Below are 20,642 nucleotides of genomic sequence, written 5' to 3' on the forward strand. Positions count from 1 at the left end.
ATTAAATCTGAACACAGCCCTAGTCTTATCAGTAATGTCACTGTCAGTCAGCAAAACAACCTCGAAGTTTATCAAAAGTAAACATAACATTTATTTAGTTTTAAGCTTAAAGTGAAGAAGTCTGCACGTAAGTAACTGCTTTTCTTTATAGAATAATTCATTGCCCCAGTCCAAAGAAGAGGCATGTTACTAATGATTCGTCTTTTAAGAATCTTAGTTTATTTTTACTTCCTCATTTGTGCAAAATAGTGCACCTAGTATGTTAAACATTTAACTCTTTGCGAATAGAATTAAAGTTGTATTTCGTGTAGCACAAGAACTAATAAGATAATTTTGAGACCCAGACAATATTGGTTTTCATCTCATATCTCCACGGTGAAGGAAGATAAATTATTGCCGTATTCAATTTAGATATTGAAGTACAAATAGCTATTTGTTAGAAGGTGAATACTATCAATTGTTTCATTATCCTTTAACTTGTTACCATGTACTTAAGTAGTTTTTCTTGAAGGCATTTTTACTGCTGTGTCACGTTTTTTATGTATGTTAAATCCCATTAATTTTTTTATTTTGTAGCTACTTTACTCAGTGGCGGATTTGCCCTAAGGTCAAGTAGGCCCGGGCCTAGGGCGGCAAGATATTAGGGGCGGCAAATTGTGACAACAAATTCGCAACAAATTAACAAGAAATAACTCAAAATGTAGTCAATGTGATGGGTACAGGGCCTTGGGCCTAGGGCAGCAAAGACTGCAAATCCGCCACTGACTTTACTATTATGCTTATTTTTTTCAATTGCACTAAATTATTCATTAATAGTTAAAATTTTGCTTCCAGATTATATACAATGATTCCCCCGGGTTTTCAGTTCGCTATTGATAGAGGTGGCACATTTACAGATGTGTTTGCCCGATGCCCCAATGGCAAAGTGCGAGTTATGAAACTTCTTTCTGTGGACCCACAAAACTATGATGATGCCCCAAGGGAGGCTATTAGAAGGATTCTTCAGGAGGTCTGTAAATGATGTTTAAGTTGTGCTGTAGTTTTATTATGAGCCTAGTTATCTGTCACTGGTGTTTAGTATCCTCATAAATTCTGTACACAGCGGGAAGAAGTTGATATCTGGTGGGAAAAAATGGAAGAAATTTGCACCTTATGTAATTTTATCAACCGACGAAAAAAAAAAACGGAGGAGGTTCTCAAGTCGACGCGTATATATTTTTTTTTTTTTTATGTATGACCACGCATAACTTTTTACAGAGGTGTTCGATTTTGATAATTTTTTTTTTATTGGAAAGGGTATACCCCGAAGTTGGTCCCATATAAATTTGGAAAAAAAAATCCAACGTTAAGGGTAGGAAAATAGGGGATGATTGATTTTTTCACTCACCGATTGTAACGTATGACCACGCATAACCTTTTACAGAGTAGTCGTAATAATAATAAAAATTTGGAAAAAAATCCTACCCTAAGGGTGGGAAAATAGGGGTAATTTATTTATATTACAGAACATAATAGTTAAAGTAGGATTATTAATATAACAGTTAATAGCTAAAGCAAGGTAGGTAGCTATTTTAAAAGTAATCAAAAATTAAGCATGTAATAATTTGTATAAATTATAGCCACAGAAAATTATAAAATAAAAACTTTTTAACAAAAAAATAACCGCCGAAAAAAAACTAAAAGGAAATAAAAAACCGGCACTAACACGAAACGAGTCGACCAAACAATAGCACACTGAAAAGAAAAAAATAATTATTTTGTCTTCAATAACGCAAGTGAATGCCAGCCTCAAACAAACTTGAGCACCTTAGTGAAGCACCTAGCTGCACCGACTCCAAAAATAACAGATTGTAAATATATAAATACGCAGATTTCTGTGATTGATTTCAGAAGTATGTATATACATAGTTCATAGGTATTCACTTGCGTTATTGAAGACAAAATAATTATTTTTTTCTTTTCAGTGTGCTATTGTTTGGTCGACTCGTTTCGTGTTATTTAAAGTTCAAATTTATTCGGTAGAATATCTCGAGTTATCAACTTCTTTCTGCCGTGTACGGAATTGATAAATTGTCAATGGTACAAAATACATTAAAGGGTAAAAACGGGACCCTATTACTAAGACTTCGCTGTCCGTCTGTCTGTCTGTCAACAGGCTGTAGCTCATGAACAATGTTAGCTAGACAGTTGAATTTTTCACAGATGATGAAACTTGTTGCCGCTATAACAACAAAAACTAAAAACAGATTAAAATAAATATGTAAGTGCCAAGTGGGGCTCCCATACAATAAACATGTTTTTTTGCCGTTTTTTGCGTAATGGTACGGAATCCTTTGTGCGCGAGTCCTACTCGCACTTGGCCGATTTTCTTATTTAACATTGTTCTCTTTCTCCTATAGGAAACTGGTAATGCGCTAGACAAAGACGGCAAGGTGAACACCTCCCTCATAGAGTCCATCCGGATGGGTACTACGGTGGCCACCAACGCGTTACTGGAGCGCAAGGGCGCCAAGATGGCGCTGGTCATCAACAAGGGCTTTAAGGACCTGCTGCTCATCGGCAACCAGGCCAGGCCTAACATTTTCCAATTGGTAAGTTTTGTGACTTTTACCACATTGTTAACCCTTTGAACGCTACGCCAATCGTGTGTGGTGCGTCATCGTAAACCTTGGCGGAATGCACAAAGGTTGATATTGAGCTATAGCTGACACGTCAGTTGACGTATTTGGTGGCCAGAACGTTAGAAGTCGGGAAATGGGCTAAAAATTTTAAAACACTGCAACATGATTGATTGTGTAATTTTGACACTACAATGAAACACACGTAATAAAAATACAAAGACATTTATAGATTTTTTAAATCATAACCCTTTCTGTTGACTATCCCATAGTTGGGTAATAACTAGCATTGCAGCCAAGGTTCAGATGCTTAAGTCGAATTCGCCAAACAACAACATTCCGTTTCGTTATGCTCCGTAATTTTAATTGGCTGAAAGTAAATTATCGATTAGATATTTCCTCTTAACATTCTATATCTAAACTAAAGCCGAAATATATTTAATGCCCTTCAGGAAAACATCAAACCCCTGCCTCTAAATCCATTTAAAGTGCAGTTATATTGATGGCTCAAAAAACAGGTGTTTTACTCTGTAAGTGAGTTGTTCGAAATGTAATAGTATTAATTAAAAATATTAGTTAGATTAAAACTATTAAGAGTATTACGCTGTACGGGAAGATCTTTCTAATAACACCTCGTTATTACCATATTTTATGCAAATAAAGAATTTTCATTTTCATTATACCACCAGGACATAAAACGTCCCGACGTCCTCTACACCGACGTCATCGAAGTGGACTGCCGCGTCATCCCCGCCATGGATGACCGCTGCCAGCTCGGAGACCTCAAGAGCCAATGGCGTCCAGTCACCGGCATCACGGGAGAGAAGATGCTCATCATGAAGGAGTTAGACGAGGACGCAGTCAGGCGGGATCTGATGAGTCTGAGGGAGAAGGGGATAGAGAGCGTGGCCGTGGTGCTGGCGCATAGTTACACGTATCATGAGCATGAGATTAGGATTGGGAAGATTGCTGAGGAGATTGGTGAGTTAATGATTTGGTAATTTTAGCTTAAGGTCAATCAAAGAGTTCTTTTGGCACAATCACAACCTAATCTTAAAAAAAATTGAAAGTTACATGGCTCTTAAGATCCGGCGAATAAATAATAATTAAATATGGAAGGAATAACGTACTTGCAATTATATATCGCTCAGACAGCCTTGGAGATGACTAAACGTGTCACATAAGAACAAAGTAAAGTATCTACTGTACCTGCTAATTGTATAGAGCTACATACGTAGCAATAATCATTTTGTAATGCAAGTCAAGGCTTCACGTACATAATTACATAATCATTACAAATAAATTCTTGGTTTTGTTTTGTGTGCCATTAGTGTTGATTTGTTGACCTAAGGCTTTCCAGTATTCCGCGGTTAATTTATCTCTGCAGCAGTAGGTACACTATACCTACAACGTTGTTATACATTTGTATAACAATGTACCAGAAGCTCATAGGTATTAAGAAGTTTATCCCCCATAGGGTTCCCTCTCGTCTCTCTCTCGCACGCGGTGACCGCTATGGTGCGTCTCGCTCCGCGCGGCTACACGGCCGCGGCCGACGCGTACCTCACCCCGCACATACAACGCTACCTGCGCGGCTTCGCCCGTGGCTTCAAGGACGAGTTGAAAGGCACCAATGTACTCTTCATGCAGAGCGACGGCGGACTCACGCCTATGGACTTGTGTGTATCTGACTCTCTCTAACACTACACAGTAACTCGTGAACTTAGTTCACGAGTTCCTAAGGGTGGTATTCCAATTTCTTTGTCCAATGTCATTGCGTCTCACTCTCTCATTAAGCAAAATGTGAGATGCAAATACACACGGGACAAAGATATTGGACAGATGGAATACCACCCTAAGGAACCAGCTTAACTCAGCATCATCAGGCCTGATAATAGTACATTATTGTCGAGGCTCGGAAGTAGCTACTTGCAGGCTGAGGATTCGTTTTAAACGGATGACCTTGGGAGTCCGTTTAATTGAATCCGAAGCCAGCAAGTAGCCTTCCAGCCGAGTCATATATAGTGCTTTTCTCAAAAATGGTGCAAGAAATATAAATATCATAGAAATATTTTACAAAAGCAACTTTCTTACGTATATATTTTCACAGAAAAAAGTAGAAACAATTGAAAAAATTAGCTTTGCCGCCTTTTTATTTTTTTAATAAAAAAATAGAAGTGTATTTTTCTGCCGAAAACACGCCAACCTATTTGAGACAGCTAAATAGTCGCGGTACTAATCATCTGTTTGGCTGTTTAATGGGCCTGTGCCTTCATTTGATATGGCCATTTCAACTTTTAAAAAGTTTGGAACTCGACAAATAATGGAATTTGTATGCAACATTGCAGTCCCAAAATCGAGACTGCATGTTTTTAACTTTTTAATTTTTGACTGACCATAAACTACGCGCTTCGCAACCTATTTTTTAAACGGCAAAGTCGACTTTGCCGTCCATTTTTGAGAAAAATTATATGTAGGTACAATAGGTACATATATTAAAGCCATTAGTTTACTTTGTGATAGCTACATTATGATGATGTCATTGTTACACTACGTTTGCTATTTAATTTGCTAAAGGCTCATTTCATTGTTTTGTGTATGTCAATAAAACTTTGCTATAGAGTTGTAATGTAAATAAAATCTTCAATGCATATTTATTTAACATTTTGGTGAAAGTTGGTACCGTCAATTTTAAAGGAGATGGCTAATTAGCTATGTTATATTTTGAAACTCAATGCAATGCCTGATGAAACGCCGAATCATTAGGTTGTAGCTACCGCGAACACCGAAGAACAGCATACCTAATTAGAGCGACATTTGCGTACTTGGGTGCTCGCGGTATGCCCTCTGGTATTGACACGTTCGTGCTAATAACAAAACACGCAGTTGATGACTTACCTGATGGGTCTTATGTCATGGCAATAAGATTGGAAATTCTTAAATATATCTACAATTGTATTAATAGGTTCAACGGATCACGAGCAATCTTGTCCGGCCCTGCGGGCGGGGTGGTCGGGTATGCCATGACGTCATACCAGAAGGAGACAGGACTCCCAGTTATAGGTAATGGAACTAATGGACATGGTCCTGGTACAGTCAAGTGTTAAAATATGGGTGCACAAATCATCTCAACAATATGTCCCATAGTACTTATGTCAGCGAATTACGAGTAAGAACTATTGGACATATTTTTGAGTAAGTCGTCTACACCTTTATTTTTACACTTGACTGTACATTCAGCAGCAGATGTTGCTAAGCGGGCCAGGTGTTCAAAATGATCTTGACGCGACTTAATTGTTAAGACAATTAGTGCGTGTCAAGGTAATTTTGAACACCTCGCCCGCTTAGCAACTTTTGCTGCTGACTGGTACATACGGTCACTTAGAATAATATATTTATCTTTAGAAACGAATCGTGTAAAAATAACTGATATATTGTTATTTGTGGAGCCATATCAGCGTGCTGCCCAAGTGACTGTGCCACCTAGTGGCCTAAATCTAAAACTTAAACATGACATTCTGCCGGATTCGAACTTTAAGATACGTCAATTAATAGATCTAGAAACGATATGGATTAGATGTGTCAGTGTCAAAAGTGACGTGTTTGTTTATAGAAACGTCACATTTGACACTGACATATCTAATCCATATCGTTTCGAGATCTATTAACTGACGTATCTTAAAGTTCGAATAGGGCCGAATTGACATTTCGCGCACATAAACGGTGTTTAAGTGCTGCCGTTTACAGCTCACGCACGCTTCCTATTGCGCATATTATCCCATTGGGCCTTATTTACCCGCTTTTAAGATTTCAAAGAAGGAGTTTATGTGGCTATTTGTGGTCCTAATGGTGGTATGTTTTAGGTTTCGACATGGGTGGAACGTCGACGGACGTGTCGCGGTACGCGGGCGCGCTGGAACATGTCCACGAGGCCACGACGGCTGGTGTCACCATCCAGGCACCTCAACTAGGTGAGTTTATCTAGTAGACATACTAAGATAGTGTTATAGCTATCTATAAGTATAGGCTAAGTACCGTTGGCTGCGTCCAACGGCCGACGGTCAGTCGAATACAGGACTTCTATAAGCGAGCACGTTTGTTTATCTTCCTGCCCCCTTAACCTCCAAACTAACACTGGCGACGACGGGTCGCACACCGCGTGTGCACGAATTAAATATGGCTAAAGTTACCATCGGGTCGCTCACTACATTCAACCATGAAGTACAAGAATGGTCGACTTACAAAGATCGACTCGAGCAGTGGTTTTTAGCAAATAGTTTGGACGATACGGAAGATAAATCGAAAGTTAAGCGTCGCGCGGTTTTATTAAGTAGTCTATGCGAAAACAGTTATAAGTTAGTGCGTGATTTAGCCCTTCCAAGTGATGTGACAACTCTAGACTACGACGCCGTTGTTAAACTCCTGAACGATCATCTCGAAACTGTTAAGTGCGGGTTCGCGGAGAGGTTTAAATTTCATTCCGCGGCGCAGCAAGCCAACGAAGGCTTATCAGAATGGGCGGCGCGAGTCCGTCGGCTCGCCGCTCATTGTGGCTTTTCGACATCAGTCTTGAACGAGACTCTTCGTGATCGATTTGTCCTCGGCATGCAGCCAGGCCCGGAGCGGGACAAGCTTTTCACCAAGCCGTTAGTGGACCTCACGCTGAACAAAGCGTTGGAGCTAGCAGAAGCTATACGGTGTGCTCGGCAGGGTTCATCCCAGACAGTAGCGAACGCAGGGATGAATACAACTGTGCAGGAGCAGGCTGTACTAAAGATAGCGGCGTCGTCATCAGCGCGCGCGCCGGGGCCAGCTCAGCGCGACAACGTGTGCCCGGCGTGCGGGTACAAAGGTCACGGTTCGAGTACTTGCAAGTTTACGAAGTACAGGTGCAAAACGTGTGGTCAGCGGGGACATTTGCGTAGGATGTGTCAGAAAAGTAGTGCGAAAGTCAACTTTATCGAGTGTTGCCCAGAGGAGGAAGAGGTCGGCGATGACGGTAAGCGAGCCTTACATAATATTAAATCTTTAAAAGGTGAGCCTATGTATGAGACAGTACTTGTGAATGGAGTCAACTTACGATTTGAAATAGATACAGGTGCCGCTGTTACGGTTTTGTCGGAACACACCTATTATAAACACTTCACTGAGCCGATTGGGCCATGTAACTCCAATTTAACTTCCTATAATAAGGACCCTATTGAAACTGTAGGCGTAGTGTCCTTGCCTATTACTTATAGGGGTATCACAAATAACATAAATATTCATATCGTTAGTGGTCGTCGCGCTCCTCTCTTAGGTCGTGATTTCTTTTCGCGATTTAATCTCCAAATATCGTCTATAAAATCACACAGCTCCTCTAGCACACACACGGTCTTAAGTGAGTTAGCCAGTAAATACCCAGGTCTATTTTCTGAGGAATTAGGGTGTTGTAAAGGTGTAGCTGTCACCCTTAGCCTAAAACCTAACTCGAGACCAATTTTTTATAAAGCTCGAACAATACCTTTTGCCCTCCGTGACATGGTTGAAAGTGAGATAGACCGGCTGGTAAACCTTGGAATTTTGGTACCCGTAAGCTACTCCGAATACGCGAGTCCCATAGTACCTGTGCTCAAAAAGGACGGCAAAATTAGAATATGTGCAGATTACTCGGTTTCCCTAAATAAGCAATTAGAAGTTGAGAAGTATCCCCTCCCTAGAATTGAAGAGTTGTTTGCGAAACTGCACGGCGGGCAGCAATTTTCAAAGCTGGATTTATCCCGTGCCTATAATCAGTTAGTGCTTAGCGACGAGTCACAGATGTTAACATGCATAAACACTCATAAGGGTTTATTGACCGAAGCGAAGCGAAGGTCTACGTTTTGACTCGGGCATTTTGCTTTCGTATGTCCGGATGTTCTCCTCTACAGGTCGCAATTCTTAACCGATTCTCGTGAAATTTTGTGACCGAATTTTATGACTAAATAAAATTTTTTTGTCAATCCGGTTTTTGGAAATTTTTAAAAATGGCGGAGTCGTGATACCTGGCGCCTAAACAAATAGTCGTATCGATATCATAAGACTTTTTTCTTTTTGAGACATGTTTACAGAGTTAATAGCAAAAAATGCAGAAAAAAATTATCGCTGGTTTAGGCGGTATTTAGATATTTAATTTTAACTAATTTTAATTTGAGAAGGAGTAGCTAAATTTCGTCAACCCATCTAAGAACTATTTGGCTCAGTTTGTAAACGTTCGCTTTTTCTGTTTGCACAGAGGGTCTGGGTTCGATCCCCAGTAATTGTATGCTGGGATATTATAACTTTTTGTATTTTTTTACACATAAATTTCGTATTGTTTTTCTTTAATTTACTATATGTATTTAAAGCTCTTAGCACCATGTTATTTCAAGCTCTGCTCGCGAGGTCTACAGCTCACAGAGCCACTAGTATATATTTAGTGGTGGATTATTAATTGACCGAAGCGAAGCGAAGGTCTACGTTTTGACTCGGGCATTTTGCTTTCGTATGTCCGGATGTTCTCCTCTACAGGTCGCAATTCTTAACCGATTCTCGTGAAATTTTGTGACCGAATTTTATGACTAAATAAAATTTTTTTGTCAATCCGGTTTTTGGAAATTTTTAAAAATGGCGGAGTCGTGATACCTGGCGCCTAAACAAATAGTCGTATCGATATCATAAGACTTTTTTCTTTTTGAGACATGTTTACAGAGTTAATAGCAAAAAATGCAGAAAAAAATTATCGCTGGTTTAGGCCGTATTTAGATATTTAATTTTAACTAATTTTAATTTGAGAAGGAGTAGCTAAATTTCGTCAACCCATCTAAGAACTATTTGGCTCAGTTTGTAAACGTTCGCTTTTTCTGTTTGCACAGAGGGTCTGGGTTCGATCCCCAGTAATTGTATGCTGGGATATTATAACTTTTTGTATTTTTTTACACATAAATTTCGTATTGTTTTTCTTTAATTTACTATATGTATTTAAAGCTCTTAGCACCATGTTATTTCAAGCTCTGCTCGCGAGGTCTACAGCTCACAGAGCCACTAGTATAAGTACACGCGCCTTGTTTTTGGCTTGTCTAGTTCAGCGGCTATTTTTCAACGTACAATTGAAAGCCTCCTGTCCGGTATACCGGGGGTCCTTTTGTTCCAGGACGACATTTTGGTCACTGGGGAAAATCATGATCAGCATTTGCATAGGCTGCAAGAAGTATGCAAACGTTTGCAGGATGCAGGCTTAGTGCTACAAAGTAGCAAATGTTCCCTGTTCCAGGACTCCGTTACTTATTTAGGATTTATAATCGATCGTAACGGACTCCATAAATCGCCTGATAAAATAAAATCCATTTTAGAGGCGAAAACTCCTTCTAACGTAACAGAATTGAAGTCTTTTCTTGGACTAGTAAATTATTATAGATCGTTTGTCAAAAATGCCGCCTCCATCTTGCAACCTTTGCACTCTTTATTGCAAAATAACACCCCGTGGTCATGGGAGGCCAAACATGAGACGGCGGTAACGAACATAAAAAATATACTGGCATCCGATGAAGTTTTAGCACACTTCAACCCAGATGCAGATTTGTTTTTGACAGTTGACGCGTCACCAACTGGCTTGGCAGCCATTTTGTCCCAAAAAGAAAAAGGCTGCCCTGAAAGACCAATTTCATATGCGTCTCGTTCACTCACCTCAGCTGAAAAATCATATAGTCAGATACAAAAAGAAGCTACTTCTATTATCTATGGTATTCGTAAGTACCATCAGTACTTATACGGCCGATCCACCCCTTTTGTATTGAGAACTGACCATAAGCCCCTCCTATCAATTTTTAACCCAAACAAAGGCATACCGGAAGTCACAGCTAACAGGTTGCAACGCTACGCTATATTTCTAGCCTCATATAACTTTAAGATAGAATACGTAAGCAGTGCCCACAACACAGCTGATTTTTTGAGTCGTGCCACGACTAGTGCCACAGAGACATGCACTAACCATGACGATGAATTGTTAGATAAAGCAACTTATATTAATTTTGTTTACGACGGTGTTCGTTTTTTAAGCCTAGATGACATAATATGTTATACTAAATCTGATCCATTATTATCAGATGTTATACATAGCGTGCTAAATGGATGGCCACAAAAGAATAGCGATAAGCGCTTAACACCGTACTACAGTTGCAGACACGAACTATCATTAGAAAACTCATGCTTAGTACGTGGGCACAAGGTTGTGATTCCAACAAACTGTCGGAAACAAATAATCTCAGAACTGCATAAGGGTCATTTAGGTAGTACTAAAATGAAGTTAGAAGCGCGCAACCGGTTTTGGTGGCCAGGCATGTCAGCTGATATCGAATGTTTTGTTGCCAGCTGCAGCATTTGCGCCGGGCTGAGGCCCGCCCCTCCCCGCGCGCCCCTTGCCTGCTGGGAGTACCCTCCCCAGCCTTGGTATCGCGTACATGTTGATATGCTAGGACCTATAAATAACAAACTTTACCTAATAATTGTCGATGCCTACTCCAAATGGGTAGAATGTTATGACATATCTTCGGGGTCGAGTACTCAAGTCGTGATTGAAAAGCTGTGCGATGTTATGTCGAGATTTGGTTTAATTCATACAATATGTTCGGATAACGCGAGTTCTTTTGTTTCCACTCAGTTTAGGGATTTTTGTAGTTTAAATGGCATATCACATGTAACATCACCGGCGTACAACCCTATAAGTAATGGACAAGCGGAATCCTTTGTAAAAATTGTTAAAAATGCTATTAAGGGCATCATTGTATCCGGTTATAACAAAAGAGATTTGCCGTGTAAATTAAATGAATTTTTGTTCAATTATAGAAACTCCATTCACAGTACAACAGGAAAATCACCTGCCGAAATCTTATTCGGAACCAAACTACGTAGCAGATTAGACTTTTTAAAATGCAAACAACCACCTCCTCTGAACGCAACACTCGACGAAGTTGTAAAACAAAAACAGTGCTCGCAGGCTATTAGTTATGGTGGTAACCGTGTGGTGGAGTTCTTAGATAAAGAATTAGTTTTAGTTAAAGTCTATAAAGCTCAGAAAACGAGCTGGGTGAAAGGTGTTATAGTAAAAAAACTCGGTGCTACTGTATACCTAGTTAGTTTACTCGATTGCAATACTGTGTTAAAAAAACACTCAAATCAACTTTTGAAGTATAAAGGGGAGAACGTTGAGAATTGGCGCGAAAGAGAGAGTGGTAATAATGGTCAACTTTCACTGAATGAGATGGATATGCCGGCCATCATTTTGTCACCTACGTCTTCGGGTTCCAGTCAGCAACTTCAGTCCGAATCCACCTCGACGGTGCATGCGCCGGCAGCACCTGACCCTGTCGCCTCCGACAACTGGGCTGACTGCGAAGAGGGTTTGACTCTGGCCGCCACCAATGCCTCGAGTCAAGTCGCCCCTTCGAATACTGCGCTCCCCCAGGACGCCGAGGCACCGCCGCCGCTCCAGGTCGGCGCGCCCCCGCCGTCGCCGGCGCAGAATACCGCGGCGCCAGTTTCTACGAGTGTTTCTGACCGACCATCTCATGAGCCATCTAAACGGCCCCGCAACGTAGTTAATTATAAGAAATATTTTTAGACTAAGGGTGGAGGGATGTTATAGCTATCTATAAGTATAGGCTAAGTACCGTTGGCTGCGTCCAACGGCCGACGGTCAGTCGAATACAGGACTTCTATAAGCGAGCACGTTTGTTTATCTTCCTGCCCCCTTAACCTCCAAACTAACAGATAGAATTTAAGTTTTTGTTGTTTATATTTTTGTGTGTGACTTATCAGTTACTAGCGATCTGTCCCGGCTTCGCACGGGTTACACAAAGCCATAACAAATTATACACCTAAACCTTCCTCAAGAATCACTCTATTGAGAGTTGAAAACTGCGTGAAAATTCGTTCATTAACAGGGGTGCGAAACCTCCCTTCGGGCAAACTCGGCTCCGCTCGGCTCAGCATTGCTCCGAGCAATTATTAGGGTTGGCACAACTTGACGTCCCTTTGCGTGCACGACCACAGATAAGATAATGGCTTAAATTTTGACAACCCTAAATAGCCGAAAGGGATAGTGCCATATATTAGTAAGGGAAAGCATGATTCGATCCTGAACTGCTGTCAAACCTCGGTTTTGTAGAAAGTTTCCTTTTTGTACGGTAGTACTATTATTTATTGTGTGTCAGTAGTTCGAACATACATACACACAAACAGATAGACGCGGCGGGGGACTTTGTTTTATAAGTTGTAGTGGTTACTAATTCCATTTGTTTACCAGACATAAACACCGTAGCGGCCGGCGGCGGGTCCATGTTGTCGTTCCGTTCGGGACTGTTCGCCGCCGGCCCGGAGTCTGCCTCGGCCCACCCCGGCCCCGCCTGCTACAGGAAGGGCGGCCCGCTCACTGTCACCGACGCCAATCTGCTTTTGGGTAAGAAACCTGCTTCTTTTTCTGTAAACCTTTTTCACCGTTGGGTACGGGTACGGGTACGGGTGGGAAACTAGAGCGTTCGGCTCAGCAATGCTCCGAGCAATTATTAGGGTCGGCACAACTTGACGCACGTAATTACTTGAATTTTGACAACGCTAATTAGCCGAATGCAGAATCGTGCTAAATGGAGAGCCTTGGTGCACAAAATAACGACCTCATGTGGTCGCGACCTTCAGTCATGAGGAATCGAGGAAGAAGAAGAAGAAGAGAAGAATTATCCGAAAGGGATAGTGCCATACATTAGATAGGGACAGCATGATTCGGCCCTGAACTGCTATCAAACTTCGGTTTTGTAGGAAGTTTCTTTTCTGTACGGTAGTACTATTGTTTATTCTGTGGTACGGGCTCAGAGCTCTTTGCATGAAGTAGCCCACTGTTGGCTGGCAGGTACCATTTTGTCCTTCAGACTTTTTCTAAAGATACATTTTCATAATTACCTTATACTTTTAAAATTGAAAGCAGGATTGGTCCTCACAAAATCTCAAAAGAATATAAACCCATGGGTATAGTGCTAGAACAAATTGTAGAAAATAATGGAGGGCGCCACTTCCTACGTAACTGTAACATTATTGACGTGAAATGCTTAAACATGGCATCAATTTACTATGGAATAAATTGTTTAAGTAGTTCCATTTCATTTAATTTCTACTATTTTATGTCGCACTATTTACCTTTCCTTTAAGATATTTCACCTGGACTTTTCACAGGCAGTTGCAATATTTGCCCTTTATTTTTAGGTCGTCTGCTACCCGAATATTTCCCGAAAATCTTTGGTCCGAATGAAAACGAGCCTTTAGACAAAGAAGCAACTATTACGGCTTTCAAAAAGATGACAAACGAAATCAACAGTTTCCTGAAAGCTGATGGCGGAAAAGAGGTAGAACATTTATTACTAAAGTTGTTAGTTTATTGCTGGAATTACTTCTATTAATAAAGTTTTTAATTGACTTTCTTCATTTTAGATGACCATGGAAGGAATAGCTATGGGATTCCTGAATGTCGCTAATGAAGCAATGTGCAGACCTATAAAGTAAGTTTATCAATAGCTATAGCACTATTTTTTCGCTACTGACATTATCGTTGTCGGTTGCACTATCCATATGACATGTGGAATTTCACCCACATTTTGAAATTTAAACCAACGTCGTTTAGAAAAGAACTTCACTAAACTAAATCTCGAAAAAAAAACAGGGCTAGAAAAGGCCTGCAGCGTTTGCAGAAGGGAATTCTTCTGAAACTTGACCGCTCATTCCATTTAATTTCTGGGGTGGATTGGTTATTCACTGTTACCGTTACCGTTACCAGCGTGCGTTATTAGCGTGTTAGCATTGCGTGTGTTGGTTACCGTTTGCAGCGCGCTGACGACGGCGCGCGGGCACGACGCGGCGCGGCACGCGCTGGCGTGCTTCGGCGGCGCGGGCGGCCAGCACGCCTGCGCCGTGGCGCGCACGCTCGGCGTCACCACCGTACTGCTACACAAGTACGCAGGTTAGTCGATAACGCCGTTAACAACTCTATCAATAGAGCTCTGAAGATGTAGTTACAGATGTAGTGCATAATTGTTTTCCTTCGTATTTTCACGGAAACGTACGAACCTGTCTTGCTATTTCAGTCAGTCTCGGCACAAACAGTACTGAGGTTGACTGAAGCAGCATGACAAATACGAATGTTTCCGAGAAAATACGATGGAAAAGAATTATGCACTACATTTGTATGTATTAATCAAATTCCGACGTGGCAAAGTTACTCTTACAGCCTCCTTGCTTCAGAGATACCCCACTCTACCGTCTCCCAAGTGTCGGCGTCTAGTCAACTATGGCTGCTGCTCGACGCAACGTTGGCGCAACTGCGCAGCGACGTCATTTTCCATAGCGCTGACTAGACGCCGGCGCTCAAAAGACTAGTGTGGAGAGGCCCTTAGTCCAACCGTTGTTTTGTGAATTGCAGGAATCCTATCGGCTTACGGCATGGCGTTGGCTCACGTTGTACACGAGGCGCAGCAGCCGAGCGGCTGTGTGTACGCGCCGAACAACTTCCAGGATATCGACCGACAGTTGGACGTGCTAGCGGCTGTGTGTAGAGACAAGCTGAGGAAACAGGTATGCCCGCTGTCTAAGAAATCAGTCTTTTTAAGGTCACGAATTCACCAATCATGCTACTCCTTTCTAACCCACGTTATCTTTATCATACGCGTTGCTTATCGATCTTAATGAAAAATAATCATTCCCGTTTCGACAACCATATAAACACATGTAAGTGTGTCAGATATATACATACAATTAACGAATACTAATGCTATACTTTCATTCCTGGCAGGGTTTCTCGGACGCCCGCATTCAAACGGAGCCCTACCTGCACCTCCGCTACGTCGGGACAGACTGCGCGCTCATGGTTTTCCCTGTGCCGGCCACCACCAAGCCTGCCACACAACATGGCGACTTCTACAACGCGTTTGTCACTAGGTACTTCTGCTGTAAAATGAGTCAGTGTCCGTGTCCGTCATCCTCATTTTAATTCGTCATCCTCATATTTCGCAATAGTATGGTATGTGACGGCAAAATTTGACACTTACATATATCGCAATAGTATGGCTTGAGACGGCAAAATATCACACTCTTTTTCGCCTAGCTCCCATCCGCCAACCGTCCGATAAGGAACTTCGTTCCAATATAATCATACTCCATACCAGGTTTCATCATTTCAAGCCCCTCATCACATGGCGACCTTGCCAGCTGCGAGTTGTTCTATAGTAGAAGAAAGCTTTGGAAATAATTTGTATTTATACTGCCAAATAAAATGAGAGCTACTACTCGAAACATCCTGTCTTGTATACATATTTGTGTTTAAAGTTATTGTAAGTGACTTTTGTGATATACAGGTACCAGACTGAGTTCGGGTTCACACTAGCCGACCGAGACGTCATAGTGGATGACATTAGAGTTAGAGGCATTGGTTTGAGTGAGGTAAGACCATTAAGACTGTAAATATACAAAGAAACGGGAGTACACAGCCAGATTTTCGCTGGCCAGACTTTAGAACGTGTTACTTTATACATTGCTTATTAAGCAGTTTTTCGTTTACAGGTGGTAGAAGAAACAGCGCCACCCAGCGGAAAGGAGACTACATCGGTGCCTGAAAAGGTTAGTGAAATATGTGAAAAAAGATGGTTCAGATGACTGAATGATTTGATCTGAATGGTCCCCAAAATTTTGTAATACATTTAAGGTGATACTTAGGGCATACTGAAAATTCCTGGAACTGGCCACTTAGAAAAAAAAAGTCGTCTCATTTATCAGAATCCAGAAACTTTCAGTATGGCCCACGTGTTTGTTGTGGTTTTAAGCAAAGATTAAAGGCTCTTATGACACCAATTATTCAATTCAATACCTCAATTCAATTTCGGTCAATTTAATTCAAGGTCATTTTGAATACCTTGGCCGTTTAGCTACTTATTCTGCTGTCTGTACTACGTTTTCAGACAGTGAAGGTGTACTTCGAAGGCGGGTACCAAGATACGGCTGTGTATCTCTTGGACAAGCTGCGGCCCGAGCAGGAGGTACCCGGCCCTGCGATCATCATGGACAGCCTGTCCACCGTGCTTGTTGAACCTGGTGAGGAATGTGTTATCTAATCATCTTCTCCGCCCTGACATCAAAACTTGCCAATACAAATGCAATTTTGATTTGTCACAATAACAATTCAAATTAGAATGAGAGGGAAATCTTTTTATAGGCCTCTGGTCGGCTAGAGGTTAGGAGATTCGTGTTAATTTAGATGGAGTGCAACCACGCTAAGTTTGTGCCCATATAGGAGCACCATACTTTACGTAGGTAACACTTGGCACGAAAACTAAGCGTGGCCCGACTCTAGTCTGGCACCTCAATACAACTGCTCTATAAGAGTAATCATTATACTTAACCAAATAGACCGGGAGATAGTGACACATTTTACTGGGTCATTTGTACCAGTATGGCGGTTCGTCAGGGGTCTAAGCATGTAATGAAGGAAAGAAAATGCTATGACCATAGCGCTGGTACCGGCGGCCCAATCGCGTGGGCGTTAGTCGAACGTGTCGGATAAAATACGAGTGTCGAACGATTTGTACCACAAAAATCCTCGTATTATTCGATAGTCCATAAAAAAGAAGTAGGCGGTAGCGTAATGCCATACTTCTCCGGTGTGACTTACAGCCCGCCATACTGAGGCGAACACGTTAATTAAAAAAAAAACAATTCAACCATTTGTACCAAGCTAATTTTTGCACAGGTGATCATCGTCGAGCAGCCATTCATGGACATCACCATGCCATACTTTTCGGATGGTTCCAAATGCCCGCCATACCGCCGCAAGGAAGTTAATTTATTTTTTTTTGCTAAACGATTTGTACCAGTATTGCATTTAAATTTTTGGAGAGTATTTGATAAAATGTGACCGTTATTATAATTGCCATACTTATAGTAGGGGGATAAAGTGCTGCCATACTTGAAAAACTTATTTAATCGACACGTTTCAAAAATACGACTATGTATACGTAAAATAATTTTTTACAGCATGGCATCATCATATTCTGTTTGTTTGGATACAATTGTACCTAAAAAAATATATTTCAGATTATAACTACGGGGCGGACGACTGTGAGACTTAAGCCAAGACTTAAAACAAAAAACAATTTTTTGACGATTTGTACCAGTATGGCATTTGGATTTTTGGAAATTATATGATGCAATGTGACCATTATTATATTTGCCATACTTCTAATAGGGGGAAAAAGGGGCACCATACTTGAAATAAAAAAAAAATATTGTACACATTTGCCACCTCCTACAGGTATGGCATTATGAGATTTCCATTAATGATCACACAGAAAGTGTTGAAAAAAAAATTCAAGATGGTACAAATCGTTTAGCAATAAAAAAAAAATTAACTCCCTTGCGGCGGTATGGCGGGCATTTGGAACCATCCGAAAAGTATGGCATGGTGATGTCCATGAATGGCTGCTCGACGATGATCACCTGTGCAAAAATTAGCTTGGTACAAATGGTTGAATTGTTTTTTTTTAATTAACGTGTTCGCCTCAGTATGGCGGGCTGTAAGTCACACCGGAGAAGTATGGCATTACGCTACCGCCTACTTCTTTTTTATGGACTATCGAATAATACGAGGATTTTTGTGGTACAAATCGTTCGACACTCGTATTTTATCCGACACGTTCGACTAACGCCCACGCGATTGGGCCGCCGGTACCAGCGCTATGGTCATAGCATTTTCTTTCCTTCATTACATGCTTAGACCCCTGACGAACCGCCATACTGGTACAAATGACCCAGTAAAATGTGTCACTATCTCCCGGTCTAAAAGTACTGTCTGCTCTAGGAGTAGTCTTTCCTTGGCCTTCTCCTAAGCTAATGTTTAATGATATTGTGTTCGGTTACCGCGATAGTTACTCATGAAATAAAACTATTGAAACTAGTTTTATCGCGTATCTTTATCTTTACCTACTTGGAAGTAATGGTATGGTTGTAATGTAGAACAAGTCTTATGAACCAATTTTGCATGTATAACTGGCCTTAAAATTAATAGTTTATGATGGTTCATTGTTTTGTAAGTGGGCAGTTTTTGCACTGTGTAGTTTTTCCTCAGTCACCCGTTGATCACGAACGCTGTAAAGGGTTCGAAACGTCGGGATGTAGTATGAATTCAATATACGCGATATAATCCGTTTCAATAGTTTTATTTCATAATGTTTAATGACTTAGCTAGAATAAGTTTTTTTTGAACAGATTTTTGAGATATACCAGAAGTAGGTAAGTTTCTTACAAATAGTATTTTGGTTGTTGCAGACTGCCGTGCAGAGATAACCAAGCTCGGTGACATCAAGATAATCATTGGCTCCGGCCAACCCAAGCGGATCACCACCGCGCTCGAGCCCATACAGCTCAGCATCTTTTCACACCGCTTCATGTCTATCGCTGAGCAGATGGGCAGGTAGTAAACCTAATATTACAGTCAGTACAAAGTGTATGTATTATATATAAAGCAGTGGTGGCCGAGTGTATATGACGTCCCACTTTATATCCGGAGGTCGCGGGTTCAAATCCTGGCTCGTACCAATGAGTTTTTCGGAACTTATGTACGAAATATTATTTGATATTTACCACTTGCTTTTCAGTGAAGGAAAACATCGTGAGAAAACCTGCATACATCCGCGAAGAAATTCAAAGGGGTATGTGAAGTCCCCAATCCGCATTGGGCCAGCGTGGGGACTATAGCCCAAGCCCTCTTGCGAGTGAGAGGAGGCCTGTGCCCAGCAGTGGGACGTATATAGGCTGAATGAAGATGATGATGATGAAAGTGTATGTTGTACAGTGGGGGAGTAAAACGATGATAAGGTTTTTCAAGTAGGATTTTTTTCTATCGATCGATTTTGGAATCTTCTCCGTGCAGGGATTATTAACTCCCATGATTCCGGAAATTTGTGTATGTAGCGAAGAGTTGTACGATTTCTGCAAAAGTCTGTTCCTTTGGTTTAGTGCAGGTTGCACCATGGTATACCACGTACCTACAGTTAAGTCTTAGAGCCCTGAAAATGATGTTTAAGAGTCCCTTTTGTCTGGTGTGTCCGTTTCTAAAATCGTTCGATATCCTGAGAATTAGTCTTTCTATTTGGGTTTTTAAAATATTTTGAGTTTTTCGCAGAGTACTGCAAAGAACGTCAATCTCCGTGAACATCAAGGAGCGTCTAGACTTCTCGTGCGCGCTGTTCGGGCCGGACGGCGGGCTGGTGTCCAATGCGCCGCACATACCCGTGCACCTCGGCGCCATGCAGGAGACCGTGCAGTACCAGGTAAGATCGTTCAGATGTCTAAAGGCATTACCAATTTTAAAATTAAATGTACTTAAAAAATCGGCCAAGTGCGAGGGGCGAACTCGCGCACGAAGGGTTCCGTATCTATACTCCGCAAGCATCTAGCATTCCGCAAAAAAATCACGTTTGTTGTATGGGAGCCCCACTTAAATATTTATTATATTCTGTTTTTAGTATTTGTTGTTATAGCGGCAACAGAAATAAATCATCTGTGAAAATTTCAACTGCCTAGCTATCACGGTTCCTGAGATACAGCCTGGTGACAGACAGACGGACGGTCTAAGGGTTCCGTTTTTACCCTTTGGCATCCTTTGGGTACGGAACCCTGAAATGATGCTTAGCATATTTACTATATCTTATAAAACAAAGTCCCCGCCGCGTCTATCTGTCTGTATGTTTGCGATAAATTCCAAAACGATTGAACGGATTTTTATGTGGTATTGATAGATATCAATAGAGTGATTCTTGAGTAATATTTAGGTGTATAATTTGTCAAGGTTTACCCGTGTGTCGCTAGTGGTGAGTATACAATATTATTTACTTGATCACAGGAAGAGTTATGATTTTAGCAGTCTACTCAGTTCACCGTAGCGTTAGCGTACGCTGTCATATTTTTACGAATCGTAGTCCAGTTAACATATTCGCG

At 41.2% G+C, this 20,642-nt stretch overlaps 1 protein-coding gene across 1 annotated transcript in view; it reads left to right on the forward strand.

Moving 5' to 3' along the window:
* The first annotated feature begins 29 nt into the window (after positions 1-29).
* Positions 30-20,642, forward strand: part of LOC134800519 (5-oxoprolinase) — a 37,198-nt gene continuing 16,585 nt past the window's right edge. Inside the window, exons 1-18 of the mRNA XM_063772989.1 lie at positions 30-127; positions 835-1,009; positions 2,400-2,591; positions 3,308-3,599; positions 4,096-4,297; positions 5,584-5,681; positions 6,482-6,589; positions 12,919-13,071; positions 13,869-14,008; positions 14,094-14,161; positions 14,486-14,619; positions 15,079-15,230; positions 15,448-15,593; positions 16,010-16,094; positions 16,215-16,271; positions 16,610-16,742; positions 18,972-19,116; positions 19,828-19,975. Of these exons, the coding sequence (XP_063629059.1) occupies positions 845-1,009; positions 2,400-2,591; positions 3,308-3,599; positions 4,096-4,297; positions 5,584-5,681; positions 6,482-6,589; positions 12,919-13,071; positions 13,869-14,008; positions 14,094-14,161; positions 14,486-14,619; positions 15,079-15,230; positions 15,448-15,593; positions 16,010-16,094; positions 16,215-16,271; positions 16,610-16,742; positions 18,972-19,116; positions 19,828-19,975 (2,418 nt within the window). The 5' untranslated portion in view covers positions 30-127; positions 835-844. The remainder of the gene's footprint in view (positions 128-834; positions 1,010-2,399; positions 2,592-3,307; positions 3,600-4,095; positions 4,298-5,583; positions 5,682-6,481; positions 6,590-12,918; positions 13,072-13,868; positions 14,009-14,093; positions 14,162-14,485; positions 14,620-15,078; positions 15,231-15,447; positions 15,594-16,009; positions 16,095-16,214; positions 16,272-16,609; positions 16,743-18,971; positions 19,117-19,827; positions 19,976-20,642) is intronic.

The sequence above is a fragment of the Cydia splendana genome, chromosome 20 (assembly GCF_910591565.1).
Source record: "Cydia splendana chromosome 20, ilCydSple1.2, whole genome shotgun sequence".
Lineage (NCBI taxonomy): Eukaryota > Metazoa > Arthropoda > Insecta > Lepidoptera > Tortricidae > Cydia > Cydia splendana.